Source organism: Hyperolius riggenbachi, chromosome 4, assembly GCF_040937935.1.
Source record: "Hyperolius riggenbachi isolate aHypRig1 chromosome 4, aHypRig1.pri, whole genome shotgun sequence".
Classification (NCBI taxonomy): Eukaryota; Metazoa; Chordata; class Amphibia; order Anura; family Hyperoliidae; genus Hyperolius; species Hyperolius riggenbachi.
The window spans coordinates 236,498,330-236,519,094 of NC_090649.1; the positions used below are offsets into that span (position 1 = coordinate 236,498,330).

At 42.4% G+C, this 20,765-nt stretch overlaps 1 protein-coding gene across 18 annotated transcripts in view; it reads left to right on the forward strand.

Moving 5' to 3' along the window:
* RIMS1 (regulating synaptic membrane exocytosis 1) overlaps positions 1-20,765 on the forward strand; it is a 443,920-nt gene that overhangs the window by 154,899 nt on the left and 268,256 nt on the right. For 2 of the 18 annotated variants that reach the window (XM_068281481.1, XM_068281482.1), the window contains exon 1: positions 20,275-20,405. The exons of the other annotated variants lie outside the window; for them this stretch is intronic. In XM_068281481.1, coding sequence (XP_068137582.1) covers positions 20,354-20,405 — 52 coding nt within the window. In that variant the 5' untranslated portion in view covers positions 20,275-20,353. Of the gene's footprint in view, positions 1-20,274; positions 20,406-20,765 lie in introns of those variants that run through there. 18 annotated transcript variants of the gene reach the window in all.

Consider the following 20,765-nt stretch of genomic DNA (forward strand, 5'->3'; position numbering starts at 1 on the left):
AGGGAATTAAGTAAAGCGGGTCTTATTTCAGGCGCGATCGATACTGTCACAGTCCACTGTTCTGATCCACTCTGACAATGTTACGGCAGTAGCGTTTTGTCAACAAACAGGGAGGCACGAGATCCCTGTTGTTGCAAGAAGAAGTGGAGGAGATCTTGTCCTGGGCAGGAAAGAATGTGTTATCCTTGAGAGCTGTTCGTCTCGAGGGAAAACTCAATATAGAGGCAGACAAACTGAGCAGAAGCAGGATTCTGTCATCAGAGTGGTCTCTAAACAGAGAGAGGTGTTCCCAGACATCACAAAACGATGGGGAACACAGTCAATCGATCTGTTCACAACAGAAGACCATGGCCAGATTCAGAGTTTCTTCTCCCTCAATCCAAAAAAGCATATATCTGGGGGTGACTGCATTCATTCAGGAGTGAAACTTTCCACTTCGGTATGCATTTCCTCCTCTCAATTTGATTCCGGCAGTTATCAGCAACAGGTTGTCAAAATCGGATGATTTTGATTGCACCTTAGGGGACCCTTGGAGACTTCCTTGCAGGCCAGATCTGCTGCTGCAAGGGAACCTGTGGCATCCACATCCAGGTAGATTGAATCTGTCAGTCTGGATCCTTACTCAAAAATTGGGAGTATCTGACAAGGCAGCCTCTACATTGATGGGTATCCGTAAAGAAGTTACTAGGAAGATTTACTTGAAATACTGGAAAACTTTCCATCTTCGGCTGTCCGGCTTTAAGTTTGATAGCCTGTCAGTTCCAGCAGTCCTGGATTTTCTTCAGGAGGGTTGGGATAAAAATGTTTCTGTAAGTACGCTTAAAGTGCAGATTGGTGCTTTATCTGCTTTTTCAGTTATCCCCTTGTCTTCCTCTCCTTTTGATAGTGAGGTTTCTGAAGGCTTTTTCTAGGAAACTGCCAGTTTATAAACCATATGTTTCTCCTTGGGATTATCAGGGGTTTTAAAGGGACTGTCCAAAGGTTCCTTAGAGCCTCTTAAGGACAGTTCTTTTAGATATCTTACATTAAAAACAGTATTTTTTAGTAGTCATCACTACAGCCAGAAGGGTCAGTGAGCTACAAGCTTTGTCTATGGAAAGTCCTTACTTTCAGGATACATTAGGGTTACAGACATATCCAGAGTTTTGTCCGAAGGTTAGGTCTAGGTTTCACAGGTCGCATGATATTATTTTGCCTACTTTTTGTGTGAATCCAAAGTGTGGAAAAGAGAGGATTTTTCACTCATTAGATGTTAGATGTGTTCTGGAATATTTGAACAGAACTGCAGATGTCAGGAATACAGATTCTTTGGTTTATTGTCAGGGAAAACTGTAGGTCAGAGAGCTTCTAAATCTACTATAGCTAATTGAATTAGGTTAGCTATTATAGAAGCTTACAGAGTTATGGGAAGTGAGGCTCCTGCCTCATTTAAAGCGCATTCTACTAGAGCTAGGGCAGCTTCTTGGGCTAATAATGCAGGGGCTTCGCCTGAGTAAATATGTAAGGCAGCAACGTGGTCAAGCTTTTCTACGTGCATCCGTCCTTACCGAATTGATGCAATGTCTGCACACGACCAAGCGTTTGGTAGAAAGGTTCTCCAAGCAGTGGTCCCACCCTGAGGTTGTATTACTTGTTAATCGTCTCACCTTTGCCCTGAAGGCTTGTGGGGAAAAAGCATAGTTAGTACCTGCTAACGATGTTTTCAACAATCCTTCAGGGCAACGATCCCACCCGGGTGTTAATTGTCTGTGTCTGATAGTTGCATGGTTATGGGTTAGTGGAATGTTCACCTGTCGGGTACTTGGCTAAACGCACTGAGGGTGGACTAACCATGTGACTTTTTTATAGTGGAAGTGCTGTCTGTTCCTGTTCCTGGGAGGAGCGACGTCTCACCTTTGCCCTGAAGGATTGTTGAAAACATCGTTAGCAGGTACTAACTATGCTTTTTCCCCACTAGGGGGATGTCCTGCTGGGGGGGTCTTATCGCCGCCGGCTTGCTGCGTGTAGCGGGGGGGGGGCTCTTCAAAGCCCCCCTCCGCAGCGATTTCCGCTCTCCGTCCACTTCCCTCCCTCTACCTTTGCCTGGTGGCTGCGCAGGACGGATATCCGTCCTGCGCCGCCTAGGATAGGCTTCAGCCTATCAGATACCGGCAATCCCCGGCCAATCAGAGGCCGGGGATCACCAATCTCCTTTACGGCGCCGTATGATGTAAACAGCGGGGATTTCTTCCCCTCGTGTTTACATTTAGCCTCTGTGAACTGACATGGAAAGGCCGCTCAAACGAGTGGCCGTTTCCATGGGAAACCATTTGCGACCTGCTGACGCCTATCGGCGTTAGGCGGTCGTTAAATGGGTAAGGGGACTTTTCTAACTCGCTAGAACGGCAGCTGCAAACAGAATATTGGAACTAGCATTTCAGTGTTTTTGTAGCCCTGAATGATGCCACATATCACATAATAAAGACATACTATAGGACACCTGCTACTACATACATGGGTTCCAGAGTTCTCTGGTCCACTGTGGCCACTGATTGGGTGCCATGATAAACTAGGGCATTATAGAGTAACAGTTTGTCACAAACTGCACCACAAGTGCTGCTTCCTGCCTATAGGCCGCTAACAATCTTATTTTATCCTATCTTATTAACATACTTATTTATTAAGCAGTGGTAAAGGGCAGGTTACATAGACATGGACGCTACACGGGATACAGATGACTGATGTCAGATCAGCAGCACTGTGCAATAGCAGAAGTAGAATGAGGCCAAAACCACACTTGTTTAAATTGCATGTATTTTGGTGCAGAGTGGAAAATGCTCACAAAATCACTCTTAAAGGATACTTGAGGAGACCTGTGACATGATGAGATAGACAGGTGTATGTACAGTGCCTACCACACAAATAACTATGCTGTGTTCCTTTTTTTTCTTTCTCTGCCTGAAAGGTATTTAAGTGGCTGACTCAGTCCTGACTCAAACAGGCAGTGACTACAGTGTGACTCTCATTGATAGGAAATTCCAACTATAAAACACTTTCCTAGCAGAAAATGTTTTTTCATAGCAGGAAATAGATAAAAATCATAGATTTTAGCTCTGGCATACTTTAATGAATGTGTCATTGAGCAAAAACAATAAAACTGTTAACTTAAAAAGTAGATTTAAACTATAGATTTGAAACTGTGGAATATCTTGTGTTTCGAAGTGTTTATTAAAAATTTTAAACATGAACAATGGATAACATTGGAAAAGAAACATACACCAACAGAGCTCATGAAGTACAATGCATCGGACACAGGGTGACCATAGGTGATAAAGTAATAACATAACCTGAATAACATAACAAGTGTGTAAAAGATGAGAGGGCTGGGCACATTTTTAAGCAGGCGCGCGATACGTCACCCCGACCAGGGTAAACATGGGAGCCCAGCTTTAATTGACAAGTTGTCCAATGTACCTTAACAAGAGGGGGGGGGGGGGGGGGAGACCAACAACACAAAGGGTAACTGGGAAGGGGCTAGTCTGGGCCAATAGGCCCGATGAGGGAAAGGGAATAGTATCTATGGAGGGATAAGTGTACCTCAGAGGATCAGACCAACTATCTGGGGTATGCTGTGATGAGGGGTAGGCACAGGAGGCGGCCTGGAGGGGGGACAGGAAGAAGGGGAGAGGCCGGTGTGAAGGGGAGCTTAGGAGGTTGGCTCAAGCAGCGAGCGAAACCCCTGCAATTCAGGACTTAAAGGGGGGCCAGGGGTAGAGGTAAAGCTGAAGAGAAGAAAGAAATAGAAGGAAAGAAAGAGAAAAAAAGGGGCCCATCTCAAAGCCTAGAGATTAGAGTATCCTCCATGTTTGGATGCTCGAGCTGGATCCAAGGTTCCCATATTTTCTCGAAGGATTTATGGGTATCCCAAAGTATGCTTGTGAGTTTTTCATTGACCATAAAAGAGTTCATTCTAACCTTAACTTCCTCAAGGTTAACTGACGGCTTCTTCCAGTTGTTTGCTATAGTCATAGTGGCCGCTGAAAATACTAGAGAGGCTAGTTTATTTTGTTTAGCTGTTAATGAGTCGATTTTTGCGTGCAATAAAGCTTGCCATGGGTTTCTAGGGATTGTTTTATGAAATAGAGCGGACAACAGTTTAAAAACCCGACTCCAAAATCTGATGAGGCGGGGCAAGACCACCAGGTATGCAGCATATCCCCTGTCACTCTACATCCCCGGAAGCAAAAAGGGTTAGCTGAGGGAAAGACCTTGGCTATTCTAGCTGGAACTAAGTACCACCTGGTCAAAATTTTATATGCCGATTCTATTGTGTGTAAATTATTGGAACATTTTAGAATCCTCCCCCAGATGTCGAGCCAATCCTCTCTGTCCTTGGGCTCTGCTAGATCGGATTCCGACCTTTGCATGTATGCATGCTGGATCGGGCATTGAGGGCGAATTAGGAAGGCATAGATAGAGGAAATTAGACCTCGAGAATTAGGACGGCGGAGGCAGATGTTCTCATAGGGAGTGAGATTTAGCGGGAGGTCCCTATCTTTAATAAGTGTGGTGATCCAGTGACGCAGTTGAAGATAACGGAGAAAAATTCCGTTTTGGGAATTTGGTGCTTTTCCTGGAGCTCAGGCCACGAACAGACGCCTCTAGGAGTGAGAAGATGATCCACATGGGTTAGACCGTGTTCCGACCACCAGGAAAACGAGGCAGGGCAATCTAGGCCAGGGCGGAAAAGGGGGTTCCCTATGAGGGGTGATAATGGTAGATGGGGGGATTGTAGATTGGACGAGTATCGTACAGAGTCCCATATTTGGAGGCTATGTCTCAAGGGGGTCTCATGGTAGGGGTTCTTAGCTTGGGGGGGGGGAGCCACAATAGAGTGCTAGGGAGGAGAGGTGTACAATCAGGGGTGTCCAGGAATACCCACAAAGGGGTTTCCTGGAGTTGGAAAAGCTGAGTAAGTTGGCTAATAGCATCCGCTTTGTAGTAGGAGCTAATGTGGGGGACACTTAGACCGCCGTCTAATTTGTGGGCATACATAGTTGATTCACGTACTCGGGGGGCCCTTCTGGCCCCAGATAAAAGGCATAATTCTGTGCAGTGGCGTAGCTACAGTCCTCGGGGCCCTGATGCAGAATATGGACCTGGGCCCCCCTCCTCACCCACACACACGCACTTTTTGCCTGACGCATCTCAGCGTCCGTGCCCCCTCTTTCCTACAATCAATCATATAAACATACAGGAGCTCAATAACTCCCATGCCCTAGTTCTGCATTCCGTCCTATAGCTTATCAGTATGCTTTTCCCTTCTCTAACTCCATGCTGATGTTACATCAAAGTCCTCGCAGTTCACTAGAATGTCAGTGAGTCACAGGAGTCCAGACATAGGAAGATAACGAGGAACATGCCAGCAGGACAGGTGAAACATCTCTCCAGTACGCTCCGCTGCTCACTCTACTTTTTGAACTGTGTACATGACCTTCCATGAACATAGGCCTGGTTGCAATGACAACTTTTGCTCCTAGGACCCTGTTTAGCTTTCCAATTAGCAACAGGTTGTGGTTGGGCATGAGTAGTAGCAGATAGTAGGACACAATAAGTGACATGTGGTGAGGAACAGGTGATAAGTAGTATCAAATAGTGACACAGAAGTAACAGCAGAGAGAGGGCGAGGAGTAGTGGTGGATGAGTAGCAACAGGTAGTATGTAACATCACACACAGTGACCGTACTGAATGATAGCGTGCTGAATCTCCCTTCCTTGGGTGCATTGCAGCTGCACACATAAATGTACCCTTCAAAAACCCCACAGCAAAATGGGGGATGGTCAGGAAGCTCATAAATGGAATGGGATCTGAAGGGGAAAAATGTGTACTGATAGGAATAAAGGACCCAGAAAGAGCAATGTCGGGTTGCCACTCACTAAAGTAAACTTGGCACTGGATGTAGAGCCTGGTGCTGATTTTGAACTCCACCTGGCATTCAGCATTAGTGGCAGGCAGCAGGATCTGTGTTACATACACACAAGCAGCCCCTGGTACACAGAACACAGAGGGAGTGTACATTCAATAGAGTAGTTAGTAAGAGGGAAGTGAGAAACTTGCAGCAGCAGCCAAACCTAGCACAGGGAGATGTTCAGCAACATATTTCCAGCAATCCTCCCACCTGAACAAGCAGCCGTCTTCTTGCCTGTTCTCCTGGCTGCCACGGAGGATGTTACTTGAGAGATGACAAAGGGGAAGTCTGGAGGCGGAGTCAGACAGATTGAGGCCGGCCTAGCTACACTGTAGCTCCTATACAGGGGTGAGTCAGGGGAGGAACAGCCAGTTCTAAGAAGTTGAGTGAGGCAACAGAGGGACAGTCCTGGGGGCGGTGCCACGCACTGTCATGAGTAGCACATATTACCAGACCAAGGAGCAGGGCAGCGCAACCCGATGAGGCAGCATTTTCTGACAGACACGAGCAGGGAGGACAGAGACTGTACTGGGGCGTGCACGGGCCCCTTAATTGGGCGGGCCCAGTCGCGGGTGCGACTGCTGCGACCACGGGCCCTACGCCACTGATTCTGTGCTGAAATATACGGAGGTAATGGTCAGGGACTTTTAACTGGGAGGGTTCGAAAGTAGTATAATAGTTTAGGTAGATATGTCATTTTAATGGAATTAATTTTGCCCAGCCAGGATAGGGGGTGAGTAGACCATTTAGTTGTCAGAGCCGACAGTGATTTTAGAAGCGGAGGGTAATTAGCTGAGAAGAGGAAGGAATATGAAGGCGTTAAGGTGATTCCCAGGTAAGGAAGTGTTGGCACCCAATGGAAGGGACTTGTCTCCTTAAAGAGAAACTCCAACCTAGAATTGAACTTTATCCCAATCAGTAGCTGATACCCCCTTTTACATGAGAAATATAATGCTTTTCGCAAACAGACCATCTGGGGGCACTGTATGACTGATTTTGTGCTGAAACCCCTCCCACAAGAAGCTCTGGGACCGCGGTACATTTGGCAGTTTGTTAAAATGTAACAAGGTTCACAGACAGGAAATAGCTGTTTACAGCTGTCTCTAACAGCCAAAACAGCTAGGAGCAGCTACATAACCTGCCCACAGTAAAAATGTCACCATGTAATTAATGTCAGAATGTAAATCGGGGAGAGGAAAGATTTTACAATGAGCAAACACTGACTAAATCATTTATACATAATTATGGTAAAAAATAAAGCACTTATTTTACTACATTATTTTCACTGGAGTTCATCTTTAAGGGCTTCAAATCTCGTTGAATCTAAAGAAATGTTCATTGCTTTAGACTTGGCAGCATTAATGCGAAGGCCTGAAATTTTAGCAACAGTATCAAATACTTTAAGTGCATTAGGTATTGAAATAAGGGGCCGAGTGAGGAATAGGAGGGTATCGTCTGCAAACATTAATATTTTGTGGCTAATGCCAGCCCTCTCTACACCTTTGACATCTGTATTATCCCTGAGGTATCTAGCAAATGGTTCTAGAGCTAGGATAAAAAGCAGGGGAGACAGGGGGCATCCCTGCCTCGCTCCCCTGCTGATCGGAAACACTTCGGAGTTATGTCCGAAGTAGCGTACCGAGGCGGTGGGGTGGGAGTAAATGCCTTCTACTAAGTTCAAGAAATTGGAGTCGAGGCTCCATCTGCGGAGAGCAAGCTTTAGGTAAGCCCAGGAAAGTGTATCAAAAGCTTTGAGGATGTCAAGCGTGAATGCCACTCCAGGTATTTTATGGTGTTGTAGATAATGGGTCAGAAGGATAGCCCTTCTGGTGGCATCCTCAGCTTGCCTACCTGCGACAAACCCTACTTTGTCCCTGTGGATGAGGGTGGGAAGGACTGTATTCAATCTCATGGCTAAGATTTTGCCCAGGAGCTTGAAGTCAATGTTGATTAGGGATATAGGGCGGAATTGATGGGCGCTCTGGCAATCTTGGTCCTCTTTAGAGATCATGGAGATTTGCGCTCTGAGCATATTATGTGGGGGGAGTTTGCCTTCCCTGAGTTCATTGTAACATTTAGCCAGCGTTGGGGCTATAAGTTCTGAAGTCTTTTTATAATACTGGGCTGAGAAGCCGTCCGGGCCAGGGGATTTATTTGTTTTAAGTGTTTTGATGGCGGCTTGGACATCAAGGGTAGTGATAGGAGTGATAAGGCGATCTGCCGTCTCAGGCAAAGACTGGGGAGGTTTGGTCTAGAAAAGCTATAGTATCTCGCTCGGAGGCCTCGGATGGGTTGGAGTAAAGATCCGAAAGGAATTTGGAAAAGATGTCTACAATTTTACGGGTGTTAGCCGTGGCCTAGCCCGATTGGTCTCGGACTTTGAGTATAGTAGAGTGTAAGGGGCGTTTTTTTAGGGATCGAGCCAAGAGGGCAAGGGGTTTGTTTGCGTTGTAATAGAACATCTGCCTTTGCCACCTCATCTGTCTCTCGACTTTATCTGTGACGAGAAGATCCAGTTCTGTGCGGGCCTTATCCCTAATCAGTCTGTTAATGCGTGTAGGGGTTTGTTTCCAGTCCTGTTCCGCTTTTTCTAGTTTGGTAGTGAGTTCCTCTATTTTAGAGTTTCTCTGGCGTTTAAGCTGACTTGCCTGTCCGATCAGGAAGCCTCTGATAGTCGCTTTGTGTGTTTCCCATAAAATCAGTGGGGAAAAAACTGAGCCATCATTATCTTTAAAATATTCTTTGATTCTATCCTTCAAATGGTTTAGGAAGTCTTACCTGGAAAGCAAGGAATCATTAAGCCGCCAGAGGAACTCCCTGCGGAGAGGGGGTGAGGGTGAGCAGCAAATGGATATGGGAGAATGATTCGACCAGGGGGTATTATGGATTTTAGCAGCTGGGACTAGATGTAAACAGTGTTGCTGGACAAAGATGTGGTCAATGCGACTAAAACTATTGTGGGCGTGTGAGAAAAAGGTGAAGTCACGCACTGCGGGGTGGAGTTCCCGCCAAGCGTCGACAAAACCGTATCTGTCCAGCAGCTGTTTAATCGAAACTGTGGAATATCTTTAAAAAGTCATTTTTAGGAGAAGGAAGATAGATATAATTGTTTATTTTATTAGTTTATTTTCGCCTCGGGTGTCCTTTAAAAAAAGTTGATGCAGCTCTGTGCTATTTGAAATGTAAGGTTTTAAAAATCGCACAGCATGTTGGACCTTCCCCATACTGTATGCGATTTACATGCAATGATTTCCTGTGGGAGAAACACGTGTTTTTACAAGAAAAGATATGAAAATGCATTTTCCCCCCTTAAAAAAGGGACAATGTTTAAAAACTGAAACACATGAAAAATGCACCAAAAAAACAAAACACAGAAATGCGCATGTCAGAAAACTCTATGGTTTTCCGCACAAGTACGTGTGCACGCAGCCTTGAGGTGGCCACACACCATGCAATTTTTTAAATATCTGTTTAAATCAAGAATAGCAATATTTTTTTCTGACTGATTGTAACAATTCAAAAATCTGACCAATGTACCATACACCTATGTTCAATTTTTCCTCAATCATGAATAAAATAATTGAAAGCTCAGGAAAATTTGATTGGAACTGTACATCAAGTAATTGACAATCCATTACACACAATTGGATCTTTTAATTGTACGGTGTTTGTGGCCATCTTTAGAGTATTTACTGGATGTCCGGCTGTCATCCCAACACAGGAAGTATGGCCATTTCGATTTCTTGCTTTTCAACTACTGCAATAAGTTGCAACAAGTTAGCAAAGGTACACCATTATTTCATTTGTTTTTGTTTTTTACATTTTACCCAGAATTCCTTCTTAACCTCCCAGCCGTTCTGATTTTTTTTTGGCGCACGGCCGCGGGAGGGTTTTTTTAAGCTAATTTTTTTTTTTACCTAGCGCTAGCTGCATGCTTCCCCCCTCCCTTTGCTTTCCCACCCAGCCCTCTGATTGCCACCGGCGCAAATACCCAAAAGGAAATCCCATTCTGAACGGGATTTCCTGTATGGGCTTCCCCATCGCGACGATCGCGCAACGTCGTGACGTCAGGGGGAGTCCCAATCCACCCCGTAGCGCAGCGGTGATTGGCCAGGCTGCGCAAGGGGTCTGCGGGGGGGCCCTCTTTCTCGCCGTGTAGTGGCGGATCGGCGGCGATCGCAACAAACACGCAGCTAGAAAAGTGATAGCTGCGTGTTTGGAAAAAAAAATCAGCCCACCAGGGCCTGAGTGGTGCACTGCGGTGTTACTGGACGAGCTGAGGTCGTCCGTAACCCCCAGGAGGTTAAAGGGAATCTGAAGTGAAAATAAACTTATGATATAATGTTTTGTATGTGTAGTACAGCTAAGAGATAAAACAGCAGCAGATACAGTATATGAGTCTAATATTGTTTCCAGTACAGGAAGAGTTAAGAAACTCCAGTTGTTATCTATGCAAAAGAGCTTATCTGAGCTCCACGGCTTTCAAAATCGCAGCGAGCTCTGTCTTCGGAAGCTTATAATCTCAAGTGTCTGTTACTATATTTTTTTTTTTCTGCAGAGTAAAGTTCAAACGTTCATTACCCTGATCTGTGAAATCATTTAGAATGCTGAGTGCTTCACATACGATTCATAATATCATAATTTTTTTCCACTGCAGTGTCACTTTATTGTAAGTTCTTTATAGTCAAAAAAAAATGTTCTCTCTTCTTTTTTTTTTTTTTCTTTTGGCAGGTATGGGTAAGGTGTACTAATGTATTTCTATGCTCATTTCAATGATGACGGTGGCGGATATCTAGGGGCCTTTTGTTAAAAGATGCTTACAGGTTTTGTCCTAAGTTATATCTCTCAGGACTTTTGTAGAATATGTAGTATACATTTTCAGAAAAAGTAAAAAAAAAACCAAAAACCAAAAACCAGAGATACCGGGAGCCCTCCATAGCGTAGTATATTCATATGGGAAGAGATCCAAGGAATGATGTAACTGAATATACTCACAAACCAGGGTTGCCCTAATGCAACTAGTGAAATTGCATGCGGAGATGGCCTGTCTCCACTCGGGAATGAGAGTCCTCATAGTAGCTATGATCCAGATGTACTCTAGAAAAAAGTAGATGAATTATAAAGTGAATAAAATATGTATCATAAAATATCATCCCCCTTTCTAGGGTAAGAAACACAGAAACACAGAACTGGGAGGTGGTACCCCCCGAAAACACAATGTTTAAAGCGGTATAAAACCCTGACATAATATTCAATAAATATATTTTCCTACTTTTTACAGTATATGCCATACGGTTATCATATTTGCATTTGTGCATAAGTATTATTATTCATTTAGAAATTACAAGTTCCCAAAAGTACAGTTTTTTTTGCTTTAAGTGCTGACTTTGAATTTTATTTATAACTGGTTTTATTCATTATGTATTGAAGGCAGAAATGCTTTGAGTTCCTGTCTGTGTCCAGGAGCTTCCTCACAGTCAGAGAATGTGTCACATTCCTCACTTGATACAATTAAGTAAACACAAGATAACATCATCTCCACTTCCAATGCATCCAGATTTCTCTGCACTGAACTGTCAAGTCCTGTGTGTTACCCTTTGAATGCTGTTCTAGTAAAAAAAATGCTGGTTGTATATAATATGCTGTAAATAATTTTTTAGAGCAAAGAAGAAATGCTGGGTTTCATTTCGCTTTAAAACCAATCTTTTTCTAAAGGTAAGTGTTCAGTTACCTTAACCACTTGCCGACCGCCCACAGCCGATGGGCGGCGGCAAAGTGGACGCCGAAAGGACCGCAATACGCCCATCGGCGTTGCGTCCTTTCAGCATGCGCGGGGAGCGATCGCGTTACTAGTGACGTGCGCTTCCCCCGGCAACTGGCTCCGCCCACCCGTGACGACAACCCGCCGGCCGTTCGGAAGCGCCGGTGGGTTGTTAACCCCACGATCGCTGCATGCAAACTGTATAATACGCTTTGTAATGTATACAAAGCGTATTATACAGGCTGCCTCCTGCCCTGGTGGTCTCAGTGTCCGAGGGACCACCAGGGCAGGCTGCAGCCACCCTAGTCTGCACCCAAACACACTGATCTGCCCCCCCCCCCCTGCCCCCTGATCGCCCACAGCACCCCTCAGACTCCCCTCTGCCCACCCCCCAGACCACTGTTTGCACCCAATCACCCCCCTAATCACCCATCAATCACTCCCTGTCACTATCTGTCAACACTATTTTTTTGTATTTTTACACATACCCATGCTGGGTGGGAGAAATAGCTTTGTAAATAGACAATTGTGTGTAGAAAAAAATCAAAAAATTGGCATTTACAGAGATATTTCTCCCACCCAGCATGGGTATATGTAAAAATACACCACAAAACACCTTATACTACTTCTCCTGAGTACGGCGGTACCACATGTGTGGCACTTTTTTGCACCCTAACTGCGCTAAGGGGCCCAAAGTCCAATGAGTACCTTTAGGATTTCACAGGTCATTTTGAGACATTTGGTTTCAAGACTACTCCTCACGGTTTAGGAACCCTAAAATGCCAGGGCAGTATAGGAACCCCACAAGTGACCCTATTTTAGGAAGAAGACACCCCAAGGTATTCCGTTAGGGGTATGGTGAGTTCATAGAAGATTTTATTTTTTTCACAAGTTAGCGGAAATTGATTTGTATTGTGTTTTTTTCACAAAGTGTCAATTTCCGCTAACTTGTGACAAAAAAAAATCTTCTATGAACTCACCATACTCCTAACAGAATACCTTGTGGTGTTGTCTTTCTAAAATAGGGTTACTTGTGGGGTTCCTAAACTGCCCTGGCATTTTAGGGGCCCTAAACCATGAGGCGTAGTCTTGAAACCAAATGTCTCAAAACGACCTGTGAAATCCTAAAGGTACTCATTGGACTTTGGGCCCCTTAGCGCAGTTAGGGTGCAAAAAAGTGCCACACATGTGGTACCGCCGTACTCAGGAGAAGTAGTATAATGTGTTTTGGGGTGTATTTTTACACATACCCATGCTGGGTGGGAGAAATCTCTCTGTAAATGAACAATTGTGTGTAAAAAAAATCAAAACCTTGTCATTTACAGAGATATTTATCCCACCCAGCATGGGTATGTGTAAAAATACACCCCAAAACACATTATACTACTTCTCCTGAATACGGCAATACCACATGTGTGGCACTTTTTTGCAGCCTAACTGCGCTAAGGGGCCCAAAGTCCAATGAGCACCTTTAGGCTTTACAGGGGTGCTTACAATTTAGCACCCCCCAAAATGCCAGGACAGTAAACACACCCCACAAATGACCTTATTTCGGAAAGTAGACACTTCAAGGTATTCAGAGAGGGGCATGGTTACTCCGTGGCAGATTTCATTTTTTTTTATGTCACAAGTTAGCAGAAATAGAAACTTTTTTTTTTTGTCTCAAAGTGTCATTTTCCGCTAACTTGTGACAAAAAAATAAAATCTTCTATGAACTCACCATACCTCTCAGTGAATACTTTTGGATATCTTCTTTCCAAAATGGGGTCATTTGGGGGGTATTTATACTATCCTGGAATTTTAGCAACTCATGAAACATGACGGGTGCTTAGAAAGGTTGGAGATGCTTCAAAATGGGAAAATTCACTTTTTGCACCATAGTTTGTAAACGCTATAACTTTTACCCAAACCAATAAATATACACTGAATGTTTTTTTTTTTTTTATCAAAGTAAAGTAGCACAATAAATTTGGACAAAAATGTATACAGAAATTTTACTTTATTTGACAAATTTTATCATAGAAAGTTAAAAAAAAAATCTTTTTTTTGACAAAATTCATGTCTTTTTTGATGAATATAATAAAAACTAATACTCGCAACAGCAATCAAATAGCACCGAAAGAAAGCTGTATTAGTGACAAGAAAAGGAGGGAAAATTCATTTAGATAGTAGGTTGTATGACCGAGCAATAAACCGTTAAAGCTGCAGTGGTCTGAATGGAAAAAAAGGCTGTGGTCCTTAAGGGGTAGAAAGACTGTGGTCCTCAAGTGGTTAAGATGACAACACCAATTATAAGAAAAATCTGCGCAAGAGACAATGTTTTGCAGGCAGCACCCTGCTTCTACAGGTCAAAATGCCGTGCCTTGGTGTGGCAATCTAGCATGCTGTAAGCTTCTTAACTTTAAAAAAAAAAAAAAAAAGTATAGTTTTCTATTTTTTGGGCGCCTCCTCACTTTACTGAATCACCTGTATGGGAGTCATGACTTCCAACTTCTCTTTAAGGGTACATGGAGATAAGTATGGGCCCTTTGCCCTAACATCAGAAATGGGTACTTTACAAACTGGGGGAGGTTTTGCCACTCCTCTTTGTAAGGAGTCCCAATATCATGGCTCAGAGCTCAAAACTTCCCAACTGCAGCCCCCAAATCCCTACAGAATAACAGCCTGCATCATGGATAATGAGTTAAACAAGCTTTGTTAAAGAGGAACTCCAGCCTAAACAAACATACTGTCATTAAGTTACATTAGTTATGTTAATTAAAATAAATAGGTAATATAGTCTCTTACCCACACTGTTTTAAAAGAACTGGCACATGTTTGATTTCATGATGGCAGCCATCTTTTTGGTTGAAAGGAGGTGAGAGGGGGCATGAGACACAGTTCCAACTGTCCTGTGTCCTGAGCACCTCTCCCAGTGTCTAGGCAACGTGAATAACAACATAGGAAATCCCATCATGCTCTGCACAGCATCAGGGGAAAAAAAGCCCAGCTTTTTTTCTTTGATGGGTGGAGCTTAGCTAAAAATGCAGCTAAAAATGATGCTTTGGTAAGAAAAACAAAGTTCTGATGCTGTGAAACTGTTAAAGAAACACCAAGCCTTTTCAGTTCTGCAGAGCAGATTTTCAGTTCGGAGGTTCACTTTAAGGAAGGGAGGGCTGTTTGACCTCTGTACTCGACAGAGGGAGCGATCTTGGCAATACCGATGTGAAGTACAGGCAAAGTAGGTTTAAAGGCCAGTCTGGGTGGTGAAGATATCTGTAAAGGACAAGGGGAAATTAGGAAGCACTCAATAGACAATTTGAGAAAACTGGTTAGCCAACCATGGAATAATCACACCTGAGATTCTTGCCTATTAGCCCATATGGGTTGGTCGGCTGAAGAGCTTTTATCCCACTCAGAACCAGGGAGGGACCAGGTCTCTCCTGCGATCTTCCTGGACAAGATGTACAGGCACATATGCTCCTCCATCCAATAAACTTCAGTCCTGTATTTCCACTCCTCACAAATGCTACCTACCGCTATAGGTGACCTCATTCATGCGTAGGAGTGTCTGCACAGAGGTGTTTTGGATGTGCAGGAGAAACCAGGTTTGTGCCTAGATTACTCCACGCTGCTCTGTATGCTTTACACTTGTAAGCCACAGGCTGCAGAAGCCGTTAAAGCCAGGAGCTGGCTCCGTTTGTGTGAGGGGTAATGGCTGGGAGAAACCCCACTCTGCTCTGCGTGTCTCACACAAGCAAGCAGCAGGCAGCTGGAGGGAAGTTTGTGAACTGACAAACAGGTGCGTGGTAGAAAGGATAAATGGTGGCTACCGTGTAGTGTAATTAAAAGTATTTATTCTAATAAAACTTGGTTTCTCCTGCACATCTAAGACACCCCTGTGCAGACACTCCTATGCATGAATGAGGTCACCTATAGCGGTAGGTAGCATTTGTGAGGAATGGAAATACATCTGATCCAGGACTGAAGTCTATTGGATGGAGGAGCATATGTGCCAGTACATCTTGTCGAGGAAGATCGCTGGAAAGACCTGGGCCCATATGCAATTCACTTTTTCACCTGAGTTTTCTCCTAGGTGAAATATTCAAACTTGTCAATAAAATGCCCTTTAAACCGCCAACAAACAAATAAATACTCAAAATAATATTTATGGTACCTTTTCACCTACTTTTTGGTAATTTTTCCATTGCAAAATCCTAAAAAGTTGTTATAAATAAAAGATGAAAAATTATCTCCTAGGAGAAAACTCAGGTGAAAAAAAAATTGCATATGGGCCCTGGTCCCCGGTTGTGAGTGGGACAAAAGCTCTTCAGCCAACCAACCCATATGGGCTAATCGGTAATAACCTCAGGTGAGATTATTCCACGGTTGGCTAACGAGTTTTCTCACATTGCAGGCAGCACGGTGGCGTAGTGGTTAGCTCTCTCGCCTTGCAGCGCTGGGTCCCTGGTTCGAATCCCAGCCAGGGCACTATCTGCAAAGAGTTTGTATGTTCTCTCCGTGTCTGCGTGGGTTTCCTCCGGGCACTCCGGTTTCCTCCCACATTCCAAAAACATACAGATAAGTTAATTGGCTCCCCCTAAAAAATTGGCCCTAGACTACAGTACTTACACTACATAATATAGACATATGGCAATGGTAGGGATTAGATTGTGAGCTCCTTTGAGGGACAGTTAGTGACAAGAAAGATATATATATATATATATATATATATATATATATATATATATATATATATATATATATATATATATATATATATATATATATATATATACACACACACACTGTACAGCGCTGCGTAATATGTCGGCGCTATATAAATACTAAATTATAATAATAATAAATTGTCTGTTGAGTGCGCTCTCCCCCTCCCCTTCCTCTTTTCCCCTTGTCCTTTACAGATTAAACACGCTTTGGGGGCATGCTGTTTTTTTCTTTTAGTATTAGGGAAAATAAAGGGATTTTTATGTATTTAGTCATAAATGCATGCGTGGACACAAATACAAGACATGCATGTCACCAGTAAAGTGTGTTGTTTCTCCAAGTGTGTGCAAGAAACCTGTGCTGAAAATACAGAATTGGTAACAGTGACAAAAGTAATATGAAAAAAATGTGTAACATTCCAAAACGCAAAAGAGTGAGGGTGCCCTGCCCTTGCGAGCTTACACTCTAAAGGAATAGGGTGGAACAAGAGGTGGGGTAGTATACAATATTCATACCTAGAGGCAGTGTCTTTTAGGTTATCTAGTAGAAGTACAACTTGGCCCGAGGTCAAAGGGGAAATGGCCTAAGGCAGAGCTTATGCTTGATGGAAAAAGGACGTTTTGACATCACGTTTAAAGACATCAAAGGTTGGAGATGACAGGAGCTGGATAGGGAGTGAATGTGAGGCATAACCCTAAAATAGATCCAGGAGGCAGAGGATCACGTCGAGGAAGCAATCAGGCTTTCGTCTCTGGTACACTTTAAAACAATATCTTTGCATTGGCTGTTTTTTTCTGAGAGTAGCTTTTACATTTCCTTTAAAGGGAGTCTGAAGTGAAAATACTTATGATATAATAAATTGTATGTGTAGTACAGAAAAGAAATAGAACATCAGTAGCACAAGATATGATCTCATATAGTTTCCAGTACAGGAAGAGTTAAGAAACTTCACGTGTTATCTATGCTAAAGAGCCTCTCTGAGCTCTCCGACTTAATTTATTCAGAGAGTAATGCTATTTTCTGAAGCACTTATACTTCAAAGAAACCGTGAAAGAAAACTTCAGATAAGATTTTACTGCAAAGAAGTTCAAAGGGCGGTTAGCTCTGCTCTGTTTTATCATTTAAAATGCAGAGTGTAATTTGTAAACTGCAAATATTAGAAAATGATGCAATGTTATAAAAAAAAAGCTACATCACTGAAAATAAAAATGAGACACTTTTCTTTGCTACTATTATTGTTCTATTAATTACCTGTACTACACATGCAATTCATTATACCATACTTATTTTTTTGCTTCATTAAACATTTTTTTTAACCACTTAGGTCTATCTGGACTGATATATCCGTCCAGATAGCCCGTCCTACTGCCGCTGACTTCCGTTAGCCCGGAGATCAATTAATGGGAACACAGTTCCCGTTTATTGATCTAAGCCTCCATATGAAAGACTGACACCATCAGCAAGACGGCTCCGTCTTTCATAAATCCCCTTCTGTCCCGACCACGCTTTACTTCCGCATGCTTACTACACGTGCAGAAGTAAGCTCCGAGGGCATCTTGTGGCCAAATAGTAAATTTACACTTGGAAATAAAAATGTCCAGATAATAACATTTTTTTACTGTTAAATATAGCCCCTTGCCTCCCACACTCCCCAATAGCTACACCAAACATTTTTTGTAGAAAAAACAAAAAAAAAACAAAAACATATATATATATATATATATATATATATATATATATATATATATATATATATATATATATATATATTATAAGTATATATATATATATACATATGTATGTGTATATATATATATATATATATATATATATATATATATATATATATATATATATATATAGAAATATATATATATATAAAAACCATAAATGGCTACCTTTGGGACTACACTTTTCTAATATGTATGTAGTAAGGTATATTACTGTTATTTTTTAAATTATGGGCTTAATAAGTGATGGATGCAAAACTGAAAAAATGCACGTTTATTTCCAAATAAAATACCGGCACCATACATTGTGATAGGGACATCATTTAAACTGTGTAATAACCGGGAAAAATGGGCAAATAAAATACAAGGGTTTTAATTATGGTAGCATGTATTAATTTCAAACTATAATGGCCAAAACCTGAGAAATAATGAATTTTTCCATTTCTTTCTTAAAGGAATACTATCGATTCACATATTTTTTTAAATTGACACAGGAATTGTTTGGGAAGTGCTGCTAAGTACTGGTGTATACATTTTAGTAGCAACTTCTTTGTTTACTGTTATCAAAATACTTTTAAACTTTACTGACGCCAAAACTGACGGCTGACTGAGCCATGAGGAGAGGGGAAATTCCCCTCACACTTGATCAGTTAACTCTATGTGTAGCTCTGTGTGTGACAGAGAAGAGAGCTCCCAACAGCTGCAGCTCCTGTGTCCTGTGTTTCTGACTGAAGTGTCTGAAGAGAGCAGAGGAAATGTAACTAATTGTCACAGGCAGGCAGAGGCGCTGAGTGTCGTTTGTTTTGCTAGATGCTGTAACTCCCTTTTCTATTGCCTGAGGAAGCGGGCGCTGACCCGTGAAACGCGTTGCTTTGTTTTATCTGGAGTTCGTTAATAAATAGACTGAATGGACAGTCGTGTTGTGTCTGCTTGGAGGGGGTAAGTCCACCACTGCCTTCTCTAATTACCAAGTTTTGGCTTTTAAGCTCCTTTAAAACCCCTTTTATCCTTTTGGCGCCTCTGTTCTCTCTTATATAATAATTGTCACAGCTTTTCATACTGTTTTTGCTTTCAGAGTTTGATATGTTTGATATTTGCTTTCTGTAGTCTGATATGCAACTCTGGCTGTGCATTGAAGCAGACACCCCTTCTGCAATTGATTTGTCCCAATATAGCTAAATCCTACCTTCAATAAATTACAGCTTTTGCCTCTGATATTTAACATGAAAAGTAGAAAAATGTTTACACAGCTACTTAGACATTATTTGCACACTGTCATTTTACAACACTTAGGTATCGATAGTATTCCTTTAAGCTTCCTGTTAAAATGGATTTAGAATAAAATAATTCTTAGCAAAATGTACCACCCAAATAAAGCCTAAATGGTGGCGGAAAAAAACTAAATATAGATCATTTCAGTGTGATAAGTAGTGATAAAGGTATTGGCGAATGAATGGGAGGTGAAAATTGCTCGGATGCATAAGGGGAAACAACACTGTAGGCTGAAGTGGTTAAATAGATATACTACACTACTGAGTATGCCTATTACATTTACTGCATACAGGAGATGTACATTTTGTTTTAAGAAATCTGCGTTTCATACGTTTTTCTGATATTGTTGAGTTTAGTGTTTGTTTCGGTTTTGGGACTGTTGTCTATTTTTTTCAAAATATGTTGACTATTAAAACTTAGCCATGGTAATTTAGTGAAGAGAAATAACAGTTGCAGCAGTGATATTGATTTTCACAGTTGCTGAATGTGTGCCTGCTTCCTTTCATGTCACGTTTTATAGGGTGCAATATTTATTTCATGCTACCTTCTGCAAATGACCGGCATTTGCATCCCTCTTGCCGAGACCGTTAATTCTAAACTCATCAGGCCTGCTGTGGCGGTGGAATCCAAGATCTAGTTAGCATTGCCCTGAGTAGCTATTGATTAATGTAGTAATCAATGAGGGCAATCCGCTGCAGAGATTTGTTTTGATGACAGCAGCACACTGTATATGGCAGTTCTGGCCTCTGCCATGGGATGCTCGACACTGCAGAGTATTTTGGCTCAGACCTCAAACAGAGCAGCCGCTGTTGATTTTTATTTAAACACATCTGTGGATCCTTTTATTGCTCGGCTGCTTTGCCATCCTGGCACGGCAATAATCAGCTACGCTGTTGTCAGCTTTCAGTTTATACGAGCTCTCTGATGCTTGTGATATGTTCTCTGGGCTCGTCCAGTTTCTTCTACAGACACTGCACTCGGGGACAGGTAACCATTGTAGTACTGCAGATGGGACAGGCTGTGTATATTAATTGCAAGGAAGCATGCTGCAGCCTTACTCAGTTCAGTAGCATGTTAAGCATACACACTTTTCTATTTCTCTATAAGCATTGTTGCATGATCTGATTTCCAGTCTAGTAATATCTCATTTGCTTTGGTTTTGAATTTCTTAGTAAGATCGATTGTAGTTGGGGTTAAGTTTATGAAGCGGGAGGGAAAAGAGCAATAGTATGTCTATTATTTTAAGCTGATGTGAATTGCATGTTGAAAATGATTATTTCATATTATTATTATTGTGTATAGGGCTGACAATCTTCCACAGCGCTTTACTGTAACTGTTATGGTCTG